The following is a 24,331-nucleotide window of genomic DNA, read 5'->3' as shown; positions in this document are numbered from 1 at the left end:
AGGAGCAAATGTAGGGGAGCTAATCCTCTGATTTCATTTGTAGGCAGCAGGATTCAGACCCATTGAGGGAGACCTCAGAAGGTTTTTAGTCCGTTGTCTTGATCGTTGTGCCTCGACTGGGTGAGGCATTTGTGGACACCTCGCTTGCTGCTAGGAAGGGCACTGTTGATGACTCTGGAGAGCAAGCCTGTGCTATGGCTGCCACTGAAAGCCACTGGTCCTCTGGTGCAGCTTTTGCAGCCACTGACTGCTCCCCATGCTTGTAAATCACTGCACTGGGGGAAATTGGAAGGTGTTGTGAAGCCCACGGGTGTCACAGCCTGGTGGTTTATTAGGTGTCAAAGTTAAGATCCTTTCAAGGAACTTTGGTGTCACAAAATGCTGAATATCTTGATCTTGCCTTCACTTTGCAGAGTGACTAAATAGCATGTGTAATAAACAAATAGCGATTTTCCTTACTGAGATATTCTTGATTTTGTGTAGACAAAAATCATAGAGAAAAAAAAAGTCTTATGTCTTTATAATGAATTCTTTATTGTGTAGGAGAACATACTGCTGGGAAAATGAATCATGATGCATTGTGTAAACAGTGAATCCTCTTCTTGTCACATTTGCAGCTTTTACATCTCTTCAGATACTTTTATTTGCCACTTTTAAAGGAAGTAGCTAGATTAGTAGCTGAGCTGTAAATAATAGTAAAACTTCTTTAAAAACAGTCTTGCTGTTAATGTGGAGGTGTATTTGAAAATTTTAATAATTTTCCACAATCTCTTCTTTGCTGCTAACTTGTGAAAGAGGGAACAAGAAGTTCACATCTTCATTCATGTACAGACTGAGGTAAAAAGCTTAATCCTTCAGCGATAAATGTAAAGGCTTCCTTTAAGTCCTTCTATCACTTTCTTGAATTGCACCCAGAACACATTCTCCAAGCTCAGAAAATCAAGGCAAAATGTTTAATAGCTATCAAAGCTGTTTAACATGGAGGTGGTGAAGCATTTGAAGCTCTGTGGCACTGCACAAACCTATTACAAAATCTCCCTGGGTCACCCCCTAAAAGCACAGTGCCCTCTAAAAGTACCGTGGAAAGGCTCAACTCGCTGTCCTCACCCATGATCAGGTGGTGAGTGAGACGAGAAGGAGAATCCAGATGCATTAATAATCCTCAGCAACCTCTGCTCTCCTGCCTCGGTATCCCTAATGGTTCAGCTAGTGCATGTAAAAGCTGAAATCAAAATCTGTGCTGTGGATGGAAGCTCCTTAAGCGCTCCCTGCCCATGGTGTCAGGGGAGGGCAATTGCCAGCTCTCTGAGCTTCTGTCCTGGAAGTCTAAATTAAGAACAAGCCTCTGGGCTGCTGCTAGGCCTGCAGGAACTTCTCAGGCTTTGTCCTCACTCTGTAACTGGCTGACCTGAGCTGCCCCCAGCATACAAATCCTCTGTACCACGCTGTCAAAACAAATTACTAAATATCAGGCAGCACCACCGAGGAGACAGCAGCCAGGATCTCAGCGAAAGTAAAAGGTTGTTCTCCCATGCTTGCTGATAAACTAAGGCGGACGAAAGTTTTTGGCAGGAGGGGAACTTTCCCCCTTCTTCAAATGTTGCACGTTGCAGCTCATGCAGGCTTTGGGGATGGGGCTCAGAGGGCTGAGCATCGCTCATGGTGGAGAGCACGGGCACAAATCAGGAGGGAAGCCGTGTCGGGAGTCGATGCCTGGTGCCCCGTTTCTCCTGCTGTATGATCTGAAGGGTGTGGGCCCCTGGTCTCCATCCACATCAGCAGTGGGGCTGGGAGCTGCCCTGGGATCTGGGGACACTGTTTTGGCACCGCCGTGGCTGTGCCTGGTTTTCTGCTTACCGCTCTGTGGTGGAGCTGTGGGTTTTAACGGGGTGACTGGTGTGGTGGTTACACTGACTGTTCATGAGCACTGTACCTAAATGCCTTCAGGGAAGGTGGACAAGTGGATGGGAGCAGGCACGGAGTCTGCTGTTTGAATAACAAAAGAGTAGCTCCCGGGTAAATCTGGACTGATGCTTTTTAGGTGGTTCATAGCATCTTCAATTACTGATTTCTTTTTCCCCCTTGACCTGTGAATATCTCCCTCACCTCCCACGTATTGCTTGTGTACCATCTCTTCCTTACAGCCTGCTCTGCTGCTTTCTTACAGGAATGTGTGCTGGATCTGAACCCATTAGTGCTTAATGGGCTAGATATTTAAAGCTTGCCAGTAGGTTATGTCCCTGTATTCTTCTAAATGAATACTACTGAGATATTTAGAAATCAGATGTAAATTTGCTTAAAATGCCACTAAGTTAATGTGCTTCTACTTGCTTGAAGTGTGTAGTTCATCCGAATTAACCAGGAAGGTGTGGACGGGGACATTTCAGTGGAGGGACAGAATGAGGAGGAAACCTCGTTTCCGTTTTTTGAACTCCTGGGTAGCCTGACATTTAGGAGGATACCAGCTTTCCAATAAAAATACAAACGAGGAAATTTCTTTTAATTGGAGCCCGTTACGCAAAGCTTCTCAGAACAGCCCAGACTAATGCAAGCTTGAATGTTAAATGCCCATAAATACTGGAAAAGCACTTTGTGAAGGGGCCTGGGACTTCACGCTCTGATTTCCCCATATCCCACTTGGTGGCTTCTGGACTCGGCGCCCGTTCCTGAGGCTGGCAGAGAGGCAGAGGTCTCGGGGACCTCACACTTTGACATACTTCTTGAAAACTGACAGGCATTTAGCCAGGGAAACCCAAATTAGATGCCCAAATGAGGGATGGGCAGGTAGTGTTTAACCTGTTAGCTGTCCTCAGAGGCACCCAGTGCTGCTGCTGGCCTTTGGGGCTGGGAGCAGGGAGGAGAAGGGGAGCGGGGGCATCAGGGGAAGCAGTCAGCAGCACTGAGGAGGAGGACAGGCTTACCATGTGGGCACGTAATACAAAGCTGAAGAGAAAAAAGCTTCCTTAGTCCTGCTGCTCATAAAATGTGTTGCTTTTCATTTACAGTAAACTATGCAAGCTGATACCAAAATCTGCCAGAAATCCATGTCTTTTTATTTTTTAGAGTGATTTGCAATTTACTGTATGCTTTTTGAGCGTTTTCAAGGAGGTTTGCTTTACCTTTTCAAGGTTTGCTTTATTTTATTTAGGAGTGAGTCCACTTACTTGCCTGTGTACTTTGGAGTTAAAATTAGAACAGTGCTCTTCAGTCCATTGCCCCAGTTTTATTTCATGACTTTACTGAAGACTGCGTAGTAAGTGTTAAATAGACGAAAGAATTGTGGATCCCTAAAATCCAAGCCAGATACATTTGAAACCGGCATGCTAAATAAAATGTGAGGGGGAGCAAAGGGCTTATTTTTTGGAAAGGAGAGGCCTGCCATTTTTGGGTGATGAAACAATTCGGAAACATTCGTAAGAAGGTTTCCATGCTGGAAATGGACCTTGAACTCTTGCTCAATAGCCTAGAGGCTGATCATAAATTAAGGTAAATCGTGGAAATTACCTGATCTCTGTGGGGCCTTGAGAGGGAGGAGAGCCCTGATAGCTGCACATCTTGTAGGACAGATTATAACCTCCTCTAACCTCCTAGCCCTCCCCTTTTTATGGAGCCGAGAACAGTAGCCTCCTTCTCGTAAATGAGGTCTCCTACAATGGGGACTGCTGCCTCAGAGTCTGAATTAAGAATGCAGAAGGAAAGACAAAAGAAAGAAGCCTGTTTAATTAGGATGAAAGATGTCGTCCCCCCCCTCCCCATAATCTACCCAAGCCAGTTGAGCAGAGCATAGGGGCTGTTAGCACTGAAGGGTCTGACTTGCTGACTCGGGTAAACACAATGCTCAGCAGATGAAGTCATGCATAATTAATTGTTCTTTGTTGCATTCTTTCCAATGTAATGACTTGTAACATTCACGCTTGCAATAATTGATGTTTTCTGTGTGCTGGAGCTTCAGGACAGCCAATTAAGGCAGTGGAGGTGGTAGCTGTGTAGTATCTTCAGCGTCTGTGTGTTCCCAACATGTGGGCTGTAACTTTTTTTTTTCTTTCCTTCTTCCTAGTGCCTAAAACAGTACATGCAGCTGGCAATTCAAGAAGGTTGTGGATCTCCTATCACTTGTCCAGACATGGTATGCTTGAACCATGGGACCCTACAAGAAGCAGAGGTATCAACACTTCTTTCTTCCTCTTTTTTAACATAAAACCCCCCAAGTACTTTTCTTCATCTACATAATAAATATGATCATGTACTTTTTCCTCCCTTTAATTACCTTTAATGAGCTTTTGGCAAGAAGCCTGACTAACAAGAGGAACTAGAAATAAGCAGATGTTTTTCAAGGGTTTTGCTCCTTTTTTCCTTCTCTGTGCCTTGAGGAAGGGCTTACTTGGCATCCAGACAACTTCTGAATTACCCGTGCAGGTGACTTAACCAGAACACCTTGTATCCTAGAATTGCTGAGCCTCCCTTAGTGCTGTCAATTAAAACAGCTTTGATATGACTATAAACACTGAAATTCCAGCACCTCTTTAAACCCAAGAGCAAGAACACAAACTGATTGTATGCAAAGCCAGAACTTCTTCCTCCATGTTTATATTGGGCTTCAGCAACCAATTTGCAGCCTGTGTAAACATATGAGACCATATAATTGTATTCAAAGAAAGGTATCTGCACAGCACTGGGTGGAAGTAGGTCTTAAGAGAAAAGTGGCTTAGTTCCCAGGGCAGAGATGGGAGAGATTGAGAACTCAGAAGCTAAACGAGGCTTGGGCACAGCTGTTTGCACATCTGGCACATGCACAATCCCCCAGAGTAACATGAATGTTCAATTTGAAAGCTGGAAGCAGAGAAACCAGAGGGAAAATGTAGCTCCTAGACCTCCTTACACTGCCTGGGACAAAGGGGCTCAAGGGGGCTGTCAGTGGCTCCCACCAGGCTGCCTGGTGGCCTCCCAGCAGAGCTCCAGCAGCCTCCAGGCTGACCTAGGGCTGGTGTAAAGTTTCTGAATTGGGCTTAGCTCCAAACCCATGACACGGGGAGGAGCTGCTGGCAGCGTGGCTGGAACCTTTATGCATGCCAGCTATTCTGTGCATCTAGAAAGCCATGGAAAACCGTGGGCAAATCCAATTTCACCCTGAGGCTATTCTTGCTTGCTTGCTCCCTCTGTGAGCCAGGTGAGCCACTGCTGGGCACAGGAACATAAGCAGAGATAAAAAAAAAAAAAAAAAAAAAAAAGGTGGCTAAAGGATTTTGGCTCATTCAGCGCATTCTCTTAGCGTTTGTGTGCAGGAACAATGTCAAGGAGAATCAGACCTCCATCCGGAACTACAGAAAAGCAGTTTATTTATTTATCTTCTGGCTTTCCTTAACCCCTGTTTATACAGATGACATAACTGTGCTAGAGGTGTGTAATCGTATTCAAATGCAGTCATGCCATTTGTCACAAATTTTTTGTGTGTGGTTATTTTCTGCTGGGGAGAAAGGAGTAAACTCAATATTAACTCTGTATTAAGAAGTAAACTCAATTCCATTCATTATGGAATGGGATTTTCCTCCAAGCAGGCATGTGAGAGATGGACTCACTGGGAGGCAAAAGTTTTGACTGAAAATGAGGGACCTCCTTTGTTCCACTGACACTGGCAACTGTACTTCTCCTCTCTGCTCTGCCACAGGGCTGGGAAGATGGCATTCATTGAGGGGATCACCTCTAATCACAGATCACCTCTAACCGGGGAAGGAGTGCAACTGAGTTGCAGTGGCTCTGCTTGCATAAGGGAAAGCAGATATAAAACACCTCACACAGAACTGGAGAGAGTTACCAAGAATTACATTTCTGCCCCAAAAAATCATGATCTCCTCTCCAGCATGAATTTGAGACACAGTGCTTAGCTGAATCAGGGTCTGGGAGTTGCAATTATTATTATTTTTAATATATGGGATATGGTGGAGCTTTTCTTTGGCTGAATCCAGCCGTTGTGGAAAGAAGTTAGCTGTTTCCTTTCCTCTTTTCTTCTGCATAGATGCAGAGAAGGTGTAGCGCTGTCCCTCCCACCTGTAGCACCAGACTGAAGACAAATAACATTTATTGAAAATGCTGTTTTAAAAGAAAATTAGCAAATAGCAGGAAGAATTCTGCACTGTTAAATTCGGGTTATGATGCTATAGGAACTGTAAGGATGTATTTCCCATTAGTAAGCAAAAGGGCACTGGAGGGCATGTATTAATGGACCATTAACTTAATCCTTGTGTGCTTTTTGGGGCTAAAGGCAGAATGACTAAACAGCCCAAGATGTGCATTAGTGTCTGGTGGATGAATGAATATTCTGACACTCCCTCTTGGTGATGCACTTAAAACACAAACCCTCTGCTTGAAAAGCAGACAAGCTCCCAACCTCATTAAAATGAACTGCTTGTGTATTTTACCAAATACTTATTTTTTTTAATGAAAAAAATAAGTCAAAACAAAACATGAACAATAGAATTAATAGCCTGTCTCTATTAATAATCTGTAGGATTAGTAAATAAACCACAGATTATGTATGAGCACTCTGTATTCTATTTTTCTTTTCTTTTCTATAAAGGCTGTTCCATGTGAAAATGTGGCCTTTAAAAGCTACTATTTAAAAAATAGAACCTTATTCAGATGGGAGAGAATGTCCTTACATATGACTATTGTTTGGCATGGAAGTACTATTTAGCCTTACAGTTTATTCATTACACGCTCTGAAACTCCAGGTGTGGAAACATCAGCCTCCTCGCCTCCAGGAGGGCTGGTTGTTTGCTCTCTGGCCTCCAGCAGGAAAATGTTCCTCACCACAACAGCGCCATGAGAAATGTCATACCTCTGGCAACACTTTCTCAACCATTCAGTAGCATCTAACTTAAAGATATTTATGCTTGTGCATTTAAAAATTTGTCTTCTGGTAAACATTCAATAAAATAGGCGTGTAGACTTTTTCATGTTTTTATTTATATTTTTATTTTTTTTCTGAAAATTATGTAAGTGCTACCTCTCCTGGGGGGAAAAATACATCGGTCCTTTTTTGGCATCAGGATTTTGAAATAGTGTATTTTTCAGGTCATGTCCATTTCAGACCCTGCTGTAACTAATGTTTAGCAGGCACTGTTAGGGTTTGGAGAAAAAAGCAGCAGTTCGAACTGTCTTTCTCACGAATGTGGTGTTAAATAGGTTCCTCTACTTTGGGCTAAATTGTGTCTAATTACGTTAGCTAGCACAGTTGTCTTGTTTGCTTTTTAAATGCCTTTTGCCCTAGCCTGCACAGGGGAGATAAGGTGAACTTAGACATAATTTGAAGTGAAGAAAAGCCTTGCCATTGACTTCGGTGCATTTTGGATTGGGTCCTGTTCAATAGGAGACCTGAACAATTAATAATAAAGCTTATAAGTAACTTAGGATATGTAACATTGATGAAAGTTCATCTACTTCTGTCAAGGTCTTTATTCAAGGTGTGTAACATTTCTTCGGTACTTACCAGTGACCTACTTGTCTTCTCTGTGAAGAAAGTATGTTTTGTCTTCTCAGTAAAACCCCTCAGTGTTACTGCTGTTCGGTACTAAATTATTAGAGCTTTTTCACTGCTCTGGACTCGATTCTGACACATGTGCTTCCTGTGTTGCTTTTGGCAGTGGGGAGGGCAAAAACTCAGGTTAACATTGTAAATGTGTGATAGAATTTCTTCCTATATTTGTCATTAAGAAATTAGCAAGTCTGAATAGTAGGCATTTGTCTCTAAATATTTCATTGGTGTTTGGGGAGTAAACTGCTTATTCACAGAGCACAGGAGATGTTGGGAGTTAAGGCTTAACTTAGGTGAACTAGAACATTGTGTCTCTCTGGACCTCAGAAGAAAATGTTACAGGTTTTGTATTCTTAAAAAAAATTAACATAGGTAATTGGAACTAGAAAATTGTACCTTTCAGTACAAATATGTTTTCTGACCCCCCCCTTTTTTGTTTTTACATTAACAAAAGCTAGTTGAAACTGGTACTTTCCCTGCTTGTTTTTGGTTTTGACAAGCAGCGTACTTGAATAGAAGGAACTGTTCAACTACAGTGCATGAAATCAAGTCTAAGCCTAGATCATATCTTGACCTGTTACATCAAGATATCAGCTGCTTTAAGTGTAGCTTGTTTTAAAACAGAAATAAATGGATGTTAGTGATGAGAAGGCAATGTTTTTGGCTACAGGCTCTGTTTCAAATAGCTGGTTACACAGAAAAGGAAAGTTTAAAAGCCATCTCATTAAACAAGATGTTTGTCCTTTCGCACTCTAATAGTACAATAAACAAAAACGCTTTGGATTTGTTCCTGGTAGCAGAAGGTAGAAGGAACATCTTATGCTAATGCAGCTCTCTTCAACTGTGCAGACTTCTCCCGTCTAGAATATTCCTGTCTCTCTTGGGGATTTGCTCCATTGATTTAATTGGAACAGTTAATATCCCTAACCTAAATAGAGGGTAATTTATTATGATTCGAAATGGTTTTACGTGGTGCAAATGCAATCACCAGTGTAAGCTGTGAATCGGGGTAAGTCTCAAGTGCATATAAGGACTTCCAATGTAGTACTCGCTTGGATGATTTCTAGGGGGTTGTGCTGTGCTGTTTCTAATGTCTGCATTGTTCTGAAGCTTGTAGAGCTGATGCCAACGAGGCACAGTGATGTATGTAATCTGATTTGAATTACAGTTGTGCAGGGAGCACGAAGAGCGAGCATCATTTGGGCTTTCCTTATGCCTCCGGAGTTCAGCAAGAAGTTTCCCTTTGCACTCCGTGCGGTTTCTGCTTATTGCCCCCTCCGTCTGTGTAAATACCTGATCTGCACCAGTGCTAACCTGGCAGAGGGTTGTCAGCACTTTGCAAAGAGCTGATGAAATGGGACAGTGACCCAGATCTTCGAATTCTTTACTGTGTTGTATTCCATACATAGCTGAGCAAAAAGCCCTCGGGGAGTTGTTTTAAAATACTGGTTTTATTTTTAATTTGAAAATTGGTTTACATTTTGCTAGGGGCAGATTGAAATGGTAAAATGGGGAGGAAGGTGGGAACATGTTGCAGGCCAACCTACTTTTTTCAGGTTCAAAATTAAAAAAGTTCTTGTTATTTACTTGTTCTTAAATCTGAGGCAAATAAATGCAAGTCTTTTGTGTGTGTTTGTGTGTGTGATTAAATAAGGGAAGAGCTCCCTGATAGAGAAAACTAATACATTAATGTTTCGTGATTAAACTACTGAGCATAACAAAGCACAGCCCAAGTTAAAACTGCTTTGCACTGCTTGCAAAATCAGGCACTGCCTCTGTGACTGGGACTTCAGCAGAGCCAGGCAGCGCAACCCTTTGCTATTGGTGCTGCCAGTGCAGGACCTCCGCTTGCTGTGTGTCTGCTGAAGAGAGAAAGGGAGAAGGACTTGTGCTGATGAACTTTCCTCTCCAGGCGGTATCAAGACTTGATTCATATGGGTGTGAAAGGAAGTAAGGCCTATTCAGTTCTCCTGATTGCCTCCTTGCATCTCCTTTGAAAGCCTGAGAATAGGTGGAGCGGTGATTTTCCCTTTCCACTGTGGTAGCCAGTGTTTAAAAACAGGGGAGTTGTTCTTCCTTGGCTCCTGGTTACTGCACTGCCCAAGTTACAAGGAACAGTCTGCCCCTGTGTAAACTGAACTCAATTATTTCCAACTCTTTCATTTTCCTTCCTTTGCTCTTTTGTCTCGCATAGCAATAGCACCCCCGGTTATTGTACCACAGTGGGCAATCTTTTGGGACACTTGGCAAGGCTCCTGCTGGAGCCTTTTGTGGTAGCGAGCTTTCAAAAAAATTTTTTTTTTCTATGGATTTTTTTACTTCAGGTGAAAGCTGCTGTTCTTAGTGAGACCTGCCAGTATTCATGTGCTCTACGACAAGAGTACTTTAAATGAAGTAGTTGCCTGTGATGCATAGAAAACCAGAAGACTTACTTCAACTCCTACCAGTCTGATAAGTCTCAAACCAATGTCTTTTCATGAGAGGAGAGTCCTAGATTCTCATTTTGTTCAGAGGTTTTTATTGTAACCTTAACCTGGTGTTTTTTTAAAAAAGAAAAAACACCCCAAACTTGTCCCGTAGCATTTCTTGTTGCATTGAATAATTGAACAGTTTCTTACCCTAGAGTAAGAAATGTCTTGCTTTCTGGCATGCCTGTGCTCTTTCTCTTTTGGCCCTTTGCCACCTGCCGTGTTGCCAGTTTGCTTCCTCCCCAGGTCTCCATCCTGTGCCAAACCCATGGGTGTGTGCGGTCGGGCAGGACAGGGATGTTTGGGATGGGCTCCCAGATGGGGCTAAAAAAATTGCATGGTGATGAGCATTTAGACTCTGATGCCAGGTAGGAGGAGATAAGCACCTTATTGCCCAACCATGCTGTCCAAAAGCTGTCTTACCATTGAGCATAAATGAAATTAGCAGCAAAAGGGGCAGGCTGCGTGTGCCTGGAGCTGTGTGCAGGGTGCCGGACCTGGGCTGCAAAGAGGCTGCAAAGGAGGAAGAGCAGGGCTGGAGGAAGCCAGTGGGGAAGGCTGGCACGGTGAGGTCAGGTTTTCAATAGAAGAAAGGGATGCTTTCAGCACCAACTCTGCTGTCTATTGAAATCTGCGATAAAACTCCTAACTTTGCTCCCACTGTCATCAAAAAGGCCGATTTTTAATACATGGGAAATTCTGGGCTCAATAGAGCTGCTCTTGAAAAATGGTTTGTTAAAAGCAAGAGCAGGCACAAAAAGGCCTCAGACAATAACACAATTCACTCAAGTGGCTCTTACCCTTACAGCATTGAGACTCGCTGTTTTAATTTAGTCATAATGAAGTAAAATTTAAAGTAGTTGCCAATGCTCACCCAGCTAGAGAAAAGCAGATGACTCTCTTTGTTTTCAGAACTCTGTTTAGATTTTAAGCTGCCTTGGGGAGACTGGGCAATACTGAAATGATGTCTTGTGGGTTTTGTGTAATTCTGTTGGTTGGCTTCATTCTTTGCTGAAGCTGCTGAACTTCACTCTTTTTGACTCGTTTGATTAAGTTGTTATTTGTTTTCCAAGAGTGTTTCAGCTAACTTCTGATCAACAGGTGAAGAGTTTTCCAGGAAACTCGCTGTGTAACGGTCATACTAAAGTATTGTGTATTCCATGAAATTACTTTCATATTAAAAATACTTAACACCCTGAATTCAGAAGCTGAATGAGGACAGTACTTTAACCACAGAACTGATTCACTAGATTATGAGTATGCTTTGTAAAGATTTGTCAGTGTTTCCCAGTTAGCTGAAAAATCCTCTGATTTCTTCAATTAAAAGCACCTTTAAGTCTTTTAAGTACCTTCAAACACTTACATCTGGACAACAGTGGCATTGTTTTTTGTATGACATTTGTTTAGCTCAAAAATTGATCCAAAAATCTGCTTCAAAATGCAATGTTAATTTCATTTGATTTGAGATCTTAATAAAGCGATTCGTTATCTTCCAAATGGATATATTCTCTGCTATTATTTTTTCCAACTGCAAAAGCAGAGGTATTTGCAACATGAGGCTGAATATATATTGAATTTTTCTGTCTTTGTATTTCTTCCCATGAGTGCCTTGCAACACAACCCAGAAGGGTAGCAAGGGCCAACTTCTACTCCAGTGAGAGCAAAATTTTGCCTTTACAGTAATCTGAAGGTCCACGGTGGTCTCCTGGATATAAGGGTTGAGAACACCTTCATTTCAAAGCTGTCAGTTCTGTGTTGTCTCACAGGGCTTCGAATGATCAGGTCTTCTACTGGTATTAGTCCAGGTTTATTTTTAGGAAAAGAGTAAGTTTTTTCGGTAGGCATAGAAATTTTTTCAGTGCTGATCTGATCTACGCTCTGCAATGTTATGAATGGATCAAATAAGAGAATTATCTCATATTTTGAATTCAACAAACATTTGGCTTCTCAGCTATCTGACAAGTTTCATTTGAACCCCTCCTTACACTGTATGCAGGTTTGGTTATTAGTTTTAAATACTTGGTTATTTTACAAGGACTGGAGAGCAGAGCATTTATCCATTTAGACTAAGTTAGCTTAATTATGGTAATGCCCAAAATGTATTGACAAAGCCTGATTGTCTATGCCAACTAGATTGTTAACTTCTGTTCCCAGTGGCCTTGTGCATGTCTAAGGCAAATTCCAATAGCAGTGGCATTAACCATCTTAGTCCAGAAAAACAAAAAAAAAGGAAGAATAATGCATTTCTTACATGAATAAAAAATGGAAACCAGACTGGCTTTTTTGTTCCCGAGAGCTAACTGGCTCCTACCGTAAAGACTGGGAGACATGAATGAGCAATCGTTTGTTTGGACTGTATTCTTTTGCATGAACAACAGACTTCAGTTTCCAAGCTTGGCTAGCTGTCACCCTTCATTACATTAAACAAACATGAAATAAAACAAAGAGGTTGAAGTAAATACAGAACCCCAAAAGAAGGCTTTTCTCTGCATGGTAAGAAGGACTTGGGCTGAACTACTCTGCCATGTGGTCGAAATAGGAGAGACCAGGAACTACTTTAAACTTTGGAGAAGGAAGTCTAGGTATGGAGAAATGCGGTGGTGTATGCGGTGGTATGCAGAAAAAGAAGGTGGATTTGAGAGCTGGCTTAGGAGAACAGACAAGTAGAGCAGGGTGCTTATTAAATTTCCTCAAGTCTCTAATTGTTCCTAATGATTTTTCTTTTTATTTCTCATTTCAGATTGCCTGTTTGGTGCCTGTTGACCAGTTTCAGTTATACAAGAGGCTGAAGTTTGAACGCGGTATGAGCCCTTTTGGTTTCTATTACCTCAATTTTTAAAGTGTCAGTAGAGGCAGCAATATTACATATTGCAGAGCACTCTGCCTTAAGACAAAGCGTGCTGGGTGAGTTAAGGAAGAGATGGAGAAGATGTCATTGTTTTGAAATATACATCCATAAGGATCTTCAAAACTTCTAGGAGATACTGACCATGCTGTCTGATAGAAACTTCTGCAAGCATCCCTAGAAGAGAGTTTTTCTCACGGAGAAGCCTTGTGTGTATTCTTCTATTATATTTATTTTTTTTTCTTGTGTGTATTCTTCTAGTATATTTTTTTTTTCCTGAGGGATAATTGGACCCCTCATTACTGAGTAAGGCATAGTAGTAAGGAAGCTTGAAACTGAAGATCTTACTGGTGCCAAGCCTTGGTATGTCAGAGGTCAGCATTCTTCTTCAGGAGATGATTCCTTGCCAAGGCTGAAGAAGACACTTGATAGTCAGAAAGATGAGATCCCATGCTGATTTTGAAGACTGACACCAACTTGAAAGCCCAGCTGGAAGTTGTAGTATTTGTCAAAGAATTTGCATTGTGGTAGCTTGCAGAGTAGGGTATCTGGGACTGATCAGCTCTAACTCTGTCTTCAAGCTTTCCTCTGAAGTCTGTATTTGTGCTCTGCTTTATATGCATGCTTAGATGCAGAGGAATTGGGAATAAGAATGAAAATGCAGAGGTTTATAAAAGTTAGGTTTATTAATGCACTTAAAAAAATGGTCAGATAGAAGAATATATGGGTTTTTACTGAATCTCATCTGGACTGAAGTTCAGTGAGATGACCATGAAGTACAAAACCAACAAAATCAGTACACCCAAGTGTGCCCCCGAGGTCATGGGCAGATGCAGATTGTAGCTGTGGTTTGCAGGTACTCAGGACAAAGAAAACAAAAAAATCTCAAACTCGGCTTTCATTTTTGATTTCTTTCTCCTATTCTACCTTCTTCTTGCTTAGCCTTAATTCCTTAGGAAGTCCCTCGAGTTCATAACCCAAGCAGTGGCTTGTCTACAGTCCTAGAAAGTAGAAATCACAGCTTGTTAAATAACATATTAAGGGGTCAAGAAAGTGAGGCATTCTTGCAATACATTAATCTCTTTTACATAAAAACCTTTTTTTAACTGAAGACTGTGAAACTAATGATTTCCTGGTATCTCTTCCTCTACAAGTAGCCAAAGCTGAACTCATGATCTTTTGTCCAACTCCCTGTTACTTTTTTTTTTACTGCCTCCCACTCACAGAAACCTGGAACTTGTCTGTTTTTAAGTCCTCCTTCCCTTTTCCTTCTTGCCTAAGTCTTGCAAATCCTCCTCCACCTCCACTGCCTTTTTTCATGATATTTTTAGATCTGTCCTTTCTCCTCTATGATGAGTAAAACTGGCATCCAGGCAGCAGGCTTAAACTGAGACTTTTGACCTCGCGTGCCCCAGCAATAAAGTGAACTTACCGAAGCCCGGGAACACAACCTGCTAACTCAAGTGGTGTCCTGGACACCAGCACTAATGCCACCCCAGCCAGGACCTTTCGCCTGTCCCAGGGTTAGCATTGCCCCCTAAGGCTGACCTTTCCACGCTTACCGGTTGAACCTGGCTTGTGGGCCTCTACTGGCTCAAGCTCTGTTCTCAGACCTGACCACAGCCCAGCAATGCTTCCCTGCCCAGACCAGCAGCAATGCCGGCTTGATGGTCCTTTTGTGAGTCTAGCAATAAACCTTGATGATGGCAGCTGCTGGGTCCAATTTCTAACCAGGGACTACTCAGGGACTCCTGACGAATGAGATCTGATGCACAGCTTGTGCCTCTGTCAGCATAAGTGCAACCCAGCCCTTTCCAAACCTCGTGCTACACAAAGCCCAGGCTGCAACTGCCTCGCTCTTGCCTCTCCCACAGACTCCTGCCAACCACAACCACTGCATAGCCTCACAATCTATTTTCACACCAGCCCTAAGGCAAACTCAGCTGCAGCTCCTTGACCTAACAGCAAATGTAGTCCATCGGTCTTTGCTTTCAGACGTCGGCCTTTCCCTAAAAACATGTGAACTCCAGCCAGGATGCAGCTCAATGGCCAGAGCTGATGTCAGCCAAGCCAAGTACACCTTCAGAGGACCACAGATTCATTGGAGCTATGTGATGACAGAGAATACCTCAAAGAACTGAAATACAGTGTAATAGTAGCATTACTGTAGTCAGCCTTTCAAGTTCATTTAAAAACGAAGAAAAACTTTACATATGAAATATTTTGAGCTCCCTTTTCTTCCCAGTTCTCAGTTCTTTTCTTCATATCAGGCACTCGGGGAAGGCTAGCTGGAGTTAGCTAGGGTTGTTTTTTGCTGCATGGTAAGGGAAAGAAAGAGAAAGAAATGTGTTTTCCAGATGTTGCTGTCTGAAGTGTGCTGTCCTCTTTTCCACATTTGCAAATACAATAGGCCAAATTCTGATTCTTAAAATAGGCAGGTACTAGACGGTCCTTTGTTACTTTTGTTCTGATCAACAAAACCCAATATTCAAACCCTCCCACTTGCTGTATTTAGACCCTTCTGCTCTCAGCTGTATTCTGTTGAGATATGGGCTGTCCGTCCTCCGTCTTGCTTCGGTTTCCCCTCTGCTTTACTAGAAATGCTGGACATAAGTAACCACCTGCATGGGCAAGCCTTTCTGCTCCTACTCTGTAGTCTTTTCTCAACAGTCTTCAAGTGATTGCTAAAGCCAGTGCTTCTCATCCTTACAGATATTTTTTGTTAAGAGATTAATTTTGAGAAAAATTTTGAAGAGATGAACTTAGACCTCCAAAAGCTGTTTTCTCCATCTTTGCTAGCTGCTTTAATACAATATATATCCTATTACCTTATTTCTAAGAAATTGGACAGATAATATTGAGTTAAAAGGCTGTGAGAAGTAACCGGCATACAATTTAATGTCTATATGCAATTGCATAGTCTGATAATGAAAGCACTGAAAATATTCAGTCCTCTTGTGTTCTTTGTGTTCTTAATATGCAAATGTTTCCAGGCTTTAAACCAAGCTTTCCTACATCTATAACTTATCTGGACCTAGTCACAGGGCTTCTGTGCAATCTGTCTTAATAGAAGAAACAGGAATTGATGTATGTCTGCTTAGGATGGGGTTGTTGTGGCCATCAGAAATAACAAAATAGTGGGATAGGATGTGGTTAGGACACACGCAGTGTATTTCTGTTTCTCTGACAGTTGCCCAATAGGCCTAGTGAAAGATGGTGAGAACCTCCTTTTTCTGCCTGACTGAAAAGCAGTGCATTAAAAGATAGGTGTTCCTAATATTTTGTGGAGTGCACGGGGCCACCTTTTCGGTAGGTACCTCTTCTAAGCCAGAAATTCTTCATTCTTCAGAGTTCTGCATTTCCCCTGCTTGCATCCCACATCTCACCTGCTTGCTTGTGTGTTTTGTGAAAACTGGCCAGATCCCTGCCTGTTACTGGCACGGTCTGGGGAAGCTTTCCTCCTGAGAGTGGAGTGAGCGTGACTGAACTGGCTGTGAGGAAGCAGGGAAAAGGCTCAAGAGAGAAATAGCCCTAACCAAAAGATTGAACATCATCAGAGTAAAATAATAGCTTCTTTCCTTTTTTTTTTTGGCTGCTCCTTTTTTATTTTTATTTTTTTCTGGTTTCACTTGTACTCCATGGTAAAGCAAACAGTATGAGACAGCATGGATTGCAAAACACCATCTGTAGGTTCTTTGTAAAATGGAGGAAGTGGGAGAGGAGGGAGTTTCATTTTATGCATCACATCTTACTGCAAAAAAACTTGTAAAAATCAATAAGACTTACAACCCTTTGCCCAGTGGATGTCAAAACCAGACATCCTGTCTTTCATCCAAAACAAGGATAGGAGAATTTAGGTTTCCAAAGTTGAGTGTGCTATCTGCAGGAACTGCATTTTTTTTTCTCATTTTAGCTGTTGTTTATCAACAGAAAACGTGTGGAACCTACTGTGGGAAGACTTAAATGCAATAGTCAATAATAGGGCATGGTCTTACCCAGCTCAGAGCATCATCTCTGAAGGAAGCTACAGAAATAATGATTTCTCAGCCAGGATGCTATTTAAAAATGCTTGGATGGCTTGTCCATCCGTCTCTTTCTTCTCCTCACAAATGAAGCTACGAACTGTCTTTTTTCTGGCTTTTATTCAATTAAAGCAAAATGTTTATTTGCTTTTGGTGGTAGAGAAAGCATGTGTAAGATAATAAGGGGAAAGAAGGGAACTAGATTCATGAAATGGATGGAAAAGAAGGTAGATGATACAGGTGTCTGGCACTGCCTAAATTATAGATTAAAGCCTTTGCTATGGGTGCGGAAAGTTTCCCCATCTGTCAGAGTCGTCTGACACAGATTAATATATTACCTGCAGTTGCAGTAACTACATGGAGGGATGGAAAATAGGTGAACATAGCAAAGCCCCTGACAGTCTCCTGTATGACAGTGACCAATATGCCTACTTTAAATATGGGAGACTATGTGCTAGTCTTTGTTGAAAGAGGTTCAAACGCATGTCTCTTGACCGCCTTGCCTGGTAGTCAGCTCATGGCCCAGGTGAGTATCCCTGCCACCACTGTGCATCCAGATTGAAGTAGCATCAATGGAAACTGAAAGCCAAACACAGGACTGTGTGATAGCCTGACCCAGTGGACACCTTCAGAAAGGAAAGGGGCTCAGCTTGTCTTGAGCAGTGGAGTTGAATGAAACTCTCTCCTACATGCTTGCTCTCAAATATTAAATAGAAAAAAGGTGTTAGTGGTTACTCCTCTGCTGGTGGCTTTCCTATCACGATCATTAAAAAGTGGCTTTTTCTCTAAGTATCTGTCAAGAATCACCCTGAATGTGTGAATAGTTTTAGGATAAACCAACTTGTATTTTGATGTGAGTTTACTGTTCACCCCAAATGACACTTCCAAAACTAGCAGGAAACTCTCAGCTACCAGTGGATTATGCTGAAGTTAGTTTGTTTCAGTCAGGTAGGGAGGTTGCCCAAAGCCCCATCCAACCTGGTCTTAAACACCTCCAGGGATGGGGCGTCCACTGCTTCTCTGGGCAACTTGCTCCAGTGCCTCACCAACCTCTGAGTAAAGAATTTATTCCTTATATCTAATCTAAACCTACCCTCTTCTAGTTTAAAGCCATTCCCCCTTGTCCTATCACTGCACCCCCTGACAGAGAGTCCCTCCCCAGCTTTCCTGTAGGCCCCCTTTAGGCACTGGAAGGCCACTGTAAGGTCTCCCTGGAGCCTTCTCTTCTCCAGGCTGGACAGTGTGAACTCCCTCAGCCTGTCTTCATAGGAGAGGTGCTCCAGCCCCTTGATCATCTTTGTGGCCCTCCTCTGGACTTGTTCTAATATGTCCATGTCCTTCTTGTGCTGGGGTCCCCAGAGCTGAATGCAGTGCTCAGGCTGGGGTCTCACTAGAGTAGAGGGGGAGAATCACCTCCCTCAACACCCCCAGGTCCTTCTCCTCAGGGCTGCTCTCAATCCATTCTCTGCCCAGCCTGTATTTGTGTTCGGGATTGCCCCAACCCAAGTGCAGGATCTTGTACTTGGCCTTCCTGAACTTCATGTGGTTCACACAGGCCACCTGTGAAGAAGCTGGAAGTTTTCAAGCCGAACACAGATGTTTGGCAAACTAGAAAAGAACTCAGTTTCTAAAGTACATTAGGTTATGAAGGTTGTGGGATGTCTTCCCCAGGCGTTGATGCACATGTACTTTTATCTATTTACTGCTTATGTTTTATTTTTCTACTGTTTATGTATCTACTGTTTTACTTCTTTGAACACAATTCTAGTTGTATGGTTTCTAGTTTCTAGATGTCTGGATGCTGAATTGATACTATTGTTTATCATGCTGGCTGGAGCATCTGCTAGATATCCATCCACCAGCCCCCTGCAATGTGGGCTACCAGCAACCTCCTGCAAAGAAGCAATGCAGACAGCAGCGTGCATAGCAGGAAATGCCTTCAACTGTTTCAGCAAAATTTGCCAGAGAACATATGTCAGGGGCCCTTGTGTGGCCTTTTGTTTGCTTTTACCTGCTGGAAATAGAGATGAACTCTGTAATGGCTTTTGAGATCTCACAGTCAGGGATTTCCACGCTGTACTGAGGCATCCCTCCATCCATTTTCATTCGTGGTCCCAGAGAGCTCCCAGGGAGGGAGGAGATGCAGGGTGGGAGTGTTTGGCTGGGCTGCATTGACTCGGGCAGTGTAAAGTGTCCACACAGTGGACAACCCTAACAGTGGATGTGATCCATCTGGGTTTCTGCTGCAAGTCCAAAGTCCTCAGATAAAGGCTGGGGAGCAAGAGAAAGAATCAACATTTATCATTTGCTACCATGTGCCAATGCTTCCACTCGTGACCTTACATTAACTATTGTTATAGTTGGACACCTGACAAACGCTCATCATATAATAAGGTGAATATTAATCACTTAAAAGTGCGTGGGGGAAATAAGGCACAGAAAATGACTTGATGTTAAATTAATGACAGTTCTCCTGCAATTTACATGAGAGATGTGACATGGTTTCCACATGTGAAAGACAAAATGGTACATGCTTCTCAGAAAGCATTAGTTGTCTTCATCTTTTGTACCCTCCTATAAAGGCAAAGAATATGTCCCTTGTAGTGTGTTGCTGTTATTGTGATGCTTCCAGTGCAGCTGCTGTTGCAGAATACCATTTCAGACCTGCCTGAAGAAAAATAGGCCCAAAAGCCCACAAGCACAGGTGCAGAGGGCCTCAACTTCCCCATGCCCATGCAGAACTGGGTCTTGCATACCTAGACGTGTCACTGGAATGAGAAGGGGACCATATGACTGGTTTATTTCTGCCTTTGTTGTGTTTCAGAAGTCCATTTGGACCCCAAGAGAACATGGTGCCCTGCGGCTGACTGCCAGACGGTGTGCTACATTGGGCCGAGCGAGCCAGGAGTGCCGGTGCCGGTGGAGTGTCCGGCTTGCCACCTGACGTTCTGCTCCTCTTGCAAGGAGACGTGGCACCCACAGCGCCTGTGCCCAGAAAACCAAACTACTCTGGTACCAACCGAGCAGGGGTAAGAGGGGAAGCCACAGGAGCTGCGTGATCTTTTAGTTCGTTTTGGCATGAAGTGCGCACTCTGTGTCTAACATCAGTTTCATGGAACTGTTTCCGTCTGGTTTCTTAGGTCCATCTCTGCTGGTGTTCCCTAAATATAATTCCAATCTAATGATTACTTTAAATTATACATTTTCTTTTTAAAAAGATTCTTAATGTTATTTGGGTTCTTACCAAATTTTGGGATGCCACTGACACTTCTGAAACATGAAATCCACCGGGGCTTTCACTCCTCCTAAAGGCCTTGTTTTCATGCTAGAATTATAACGTGTACCTGTACAAAACATCCAGTACAGTAGTATTCTGGGGTCCAAACTTTGCTTGTACTGTGATTAAGGAATTACCTCTGCTTTATATTTACAGAATTTCTACATAGAAAAATCTTAACTTCTATGAAGAGTGGGTGTGCAGTGTCCCATTTGGTGGGAGAAATATGATTTATGTTAATTTTACATAGGTGCAAACAACCTACAGGTCAGGTTGCATAAGGCATCAATCTACGGAAGGAAAACACTTACTTGCTTAGATTATATAATGTCTGTGGCCATCCGTCTTTGTTTTCTGCATCAGATAAAATTCAGTCGTGTATGTTCAAAGTTTCCTTTTGCTTTTTGTAAGAAATTAAAGACTTAAAACCTAAAGATTCTGCTTGCTAGAGACTTCATCAGATACGAGTTGCCAAAGATGTCTCACCATAATTTCTCTCACCCAGGTTTGATCCTTGGCTTTGGTGGAGTTTAAGTTATTCTGTTTAGGCAAGGACAATGCCATGAGTTGCATAACCCAGTTCTGTTAATACGTTGTGAAAGCATTCTTACCAAGTGCTGATATTTAATGCTGTAGGTGATATGTTGGTGGGTGTAGTCAGTGTTGGCTTTATTTAGCATAAAAGACCAAGAGAATAGCCTTTCAACTTTACATGCTATAAAATCCTTCACTTATTACTGCTTATACTTTGGTGTATTCTGAATATAATAAGCCTCACACATTAAGTGCATTAAGACAATAACATTAGATGCTCTGAATAGTAAGTACAATACACATTAGGCAGTGAATCTGAACATCACCTATAATTATATTTACATGCGATTCTAATGTTTCCCTACTCTTCTAGATCACTTATTGGAACAGAGACAGAGGCACCAATTAAGCAGTGCCCAGTTTGTCGGATCTACATTGAGAGGAACGAGGGCTGTGCTCAGATGATGTGCAAGAACTGCAAACACACATTTTGCTGGTACTGTCTACAGAACTTGGATGTAAGTGCTGCAGATTAAAATTAGATAAAGGGTAACTGGGAGCTGAGGTTAGTCTGAGGCCTCATAGAAGCTTCCCAACAACTCCTTGATATTCTAGTGAATTTCTTGGCTCATTTCAGATTGTAACTTAGAAACGTAGAATGCTTTGGGTTGGAAAAGACCTTAAAGATCATCTAATTCCAACCCCCCTGCCATGGGCAGGGACCCCTTCCACCAGTCAAAGGAACTTCATTCACTTCATTATTTTCTTCTCACTAATACTGCTTTTATTTATATCAACATCCTTCTTCCATAAAGGATTATAGCCATATCCAGAGGTCCCACGGTAGCTCTTTGAGGGAACTGGGACAGATTGGTTACTTTCTGGAGGTCCATTATAGAACTGACTTTCACTGATTCCCTCTTCCCATGCAGAAGCCCAAAATAGTTTGTTTGGGAGTTAGGGAAATAAGTTTCTTGTGCCTGCTCCAACTGCAAGGATCACAGCCTGTCCAAAAAATGGTATGGTACTGGGTGAAGGCAGTTGTTTCGTAGGAGGGTGCATTAAGAGCTCTTATAAACTTGGTCTTCTTTACTAGTCCATCTCTAGTGCTGTGTTGCTGAAGAGAATGATTAGTTAGTAGGCTTGAGGGTAAAACTATTGTGTTATCAACATGGGTTATGAAATGCATGTGGCTAATTATCTCTCATGTGATACCAACTAGTCTCAACTTTTGTGGACCTTAAGTTTTCTAGTAGGATTAAGAGTACAAGAAGTAACGTACTCGTGCATATGACTGCTTCCCTTTTTGGCATAGTCATTAATAACAATGGTGAGAATTTGAAAATAACTTCACCAGCACTTGAAATAAAATATCCGAAGACGCACGACTTTTCTTCTTTTTTTTTTTGTACTCATCAGCTAGCAAACAATGAGACTTCCTCATTCTTCAGCCTTCCTTTTTTCAGAATGCGTAGCAAGTTTCACTTAACGTTATGTCCCATTTTTGGATGCAGGAGTGAGCTTTTTCGACATCAGCCTTATGGCTTGCCTCAGAGTACACAATGAATGCTTAAAACTTTGCTGAACTGGAAGACTATCAGATTCTCCCTTTCTGCAGACATGTCCTTACAAAGTTTTAGTCTGTTCAAGAGGACAAAGGAAAAAGAAACCATAGCTGTCCGATTCAAATGTTGTTTTTCTGAATGAGCAGGGTTAAAGGAAATCCAGATTTGGTTGTAGGTAATAACTGCAGAGCTGAAGAGTAAGGCTGAAGAATGAAAGAGGAAGCAGCATTAGGTCACAGCACAGCTGGCAAGGGTAGAGTAATGTGGAGCATTAGTCATTTTCTAAATTAAAAACGGATAATTTAGTAATATTGGGAAAAACAAAAAGAAATGGCGATTTCTATTTTTTATAAAAACAAAAAGAAACAGGGATTTCCTATTTTACTTTATTTTACTTTATTTTACTTTATTTTACTTTATTTTCAATTTTACTGTTAAGCCTAGGAAGAAAAATGACCTGAAGGGACAGCAGAACAGAAGGTAGAAGTACCTCAGGAATATGATACCTGACATGGCAAACTTTCAGAAATGTCTTGATTACAGGCCCCTTTAGCATCACCAAATTACAGACTAGGTAATTTTGTCAAAAATGCAATGCAGATATAGTTGTCCAAAGCTTTTTAAAAGTGGGGGAGGGAAGATGCTATACAATAGTTTGGATCCCAAATACACTACACTTTTCGGAACTGCAAGAAGTTTTTCTAGATAATTATTTGGAAGGTAGGTGGATTTCCCTGCCAGCAGCAGGTAATTTTACAGCAGTGTCAGGGAAGTTGTATTTCCAGTCCAGTCTTGAACATGTCCCTGCGTGTCCCCATACTGTAACCTTCTCTTACAGCTTCTTCTTTTGTTTTTCAGAACGACATCTTCTTAAGACATTACGACAAAGGCCCTTGCAGAAACAAGCTAGGCCACTCACGTGCTTCGGTGATGTGGAACAGGACGCAGGTGTGTTTCTAGCCAGCTGAGCAGAGCAATCATGCATATGTTAAGCAGAGATTTTACCCTTCAGTGAAGGACCAAGATGATTATTCTCATGCTTTCAACTATTTTTGTGGCTTACTCCATGCTTGTGCATGCACACATATATTTTATTTTCCACATTAGCTAAATACATATTTTTTCCTACTATGTCTTTCAGGTTGTAGGGATCCTCGTTGGACTAGGTATCATAGCATTGGTGACCTCTCCCTTGCTGCTTGTGGCATCTCCATGCATCATCTGCTGCATTTGCAAATCTTGCCGAAGCAAAAAGAAAAAACACAGTCTGCCAGCAACCTAACTCTGTGTCTGTTTGAGCCTCTGTCTGTACAGCATATGTTTGTGAGAAAGCACAATGGTTGTATTTTGGTGCCATACCTACCAAATAATGCTCCTTTTTTTTTGCCAATTCTTGGGATAAGTGCCTATTCTCTACAGGCTACTCTATCACTTACAAGTTGCAGTGTGGAAAAAGTCTAGATAATAGTACAGTACATATGGTATAGGTTTTTTGCTTTCTAAAAGAAAAACAGGACGCCATTTGGTAGTTCATACCCTTACGTATGAGCCAGCTCTTGAGATTGCTAGAAGATTGCCATCTTCCATCAGCTGCATGAGTTGATCCTGCAGTATCATTCTGCCTTTGCAGACCCAACTGTTACTGTCATGCTTTCTGTTGGTTCTTGGTGACTGTCGGATTTCTCAGAAAGTTTTGGGTATTTTATAACAGGGAAAAGCTTGATAAGGGTCTTCTGCCTGCTAGCTTGTGTCCCATTAGAAGTAAAAAACTGTTAAGAAAATATATTGACAGTTTCCTGTCAACTGGCTGCCATGGCATTTCCTTCAGCATTGAAATCAATGGGATTCATACTACTGATCTCAATTACAGAAGTAAAAACCAACAAAACTGTTTGTAAGACAGAACTCTCTCTTAAGAGACTGGACTAGCTTGGGAAAGTAGATGCTTATTTCAGATCAAACGTGATGTACCTACCTTGAAATACAAGGACTAAGCATATTTCCCTGCTCTTGGGCATGCCTTTTGTCAGTAACACGTGTGTAGTAAAGTCACCAGGAATCTGGTGTTTTAGAAAAGGCTCCTATTTTG

At 42.1% G+C, this 24,331-nt stretch overlaps 1 protein-coding gene across 8 annotated transcripts in view; it reads left to right on the top strand.

The window, feature by feature from the left end:
• The window catches only part of RNF144B (ring finger protein 144B), an 80,429-nt gene extending 56,384 nt beyond the window's left edge, over positions 1–24,045 (top strand). For all 8 annotated transcript variants that reach the window (XM_084508201.1, XM_084508202.1, XM_084508196.1 and 5 more), the window contains 6 exons: positions 4,058–4,162; positions 12,740–12,800; positions 19,691–19,895; positions 21,051–21,195; positions 23,101–23,190; positions 23,384–24,045. In XM_084508201.1, coding sequence (XP_084364327.1) covers positions 4,058–4,162; positions 12,740–12,800; positions 19,691–19,895; positions 21,051–21,195; positions 23,101–23,190; positions 23,384–23,524 — 747 coding nt within the window. In that variant the 3' untranslated portion in view covers positions 23,525–24,045. The remainder of the gene's footprint in view (positions 1–4,057; positions 4,163–12,739; positions 12,801–19,690; positions 19,896–21,050; positions 21,196–23,100; positions 23,191–23,383) is intronic.
• The last annotated feature ends 286 nt before the right edge of the window (positions 24,046–24,331 follow it).

Source organism: Aythya ferina (assembly GCF_964211825.1).
Source record: "Aythya ferina genome assembly, chromosome: 2".
Classification (NCBI taxonomy): Eukaryota; Metazoa; Chordata; class Aves; order Anseriformes; family Anatidae; genus Aythya; species Aythya ferina.
The sequence above is the reverse complement of the archived record's forward strand: the minus strand, read 5'-3'. Positions and strand labels throughout refer to the sequence as shown.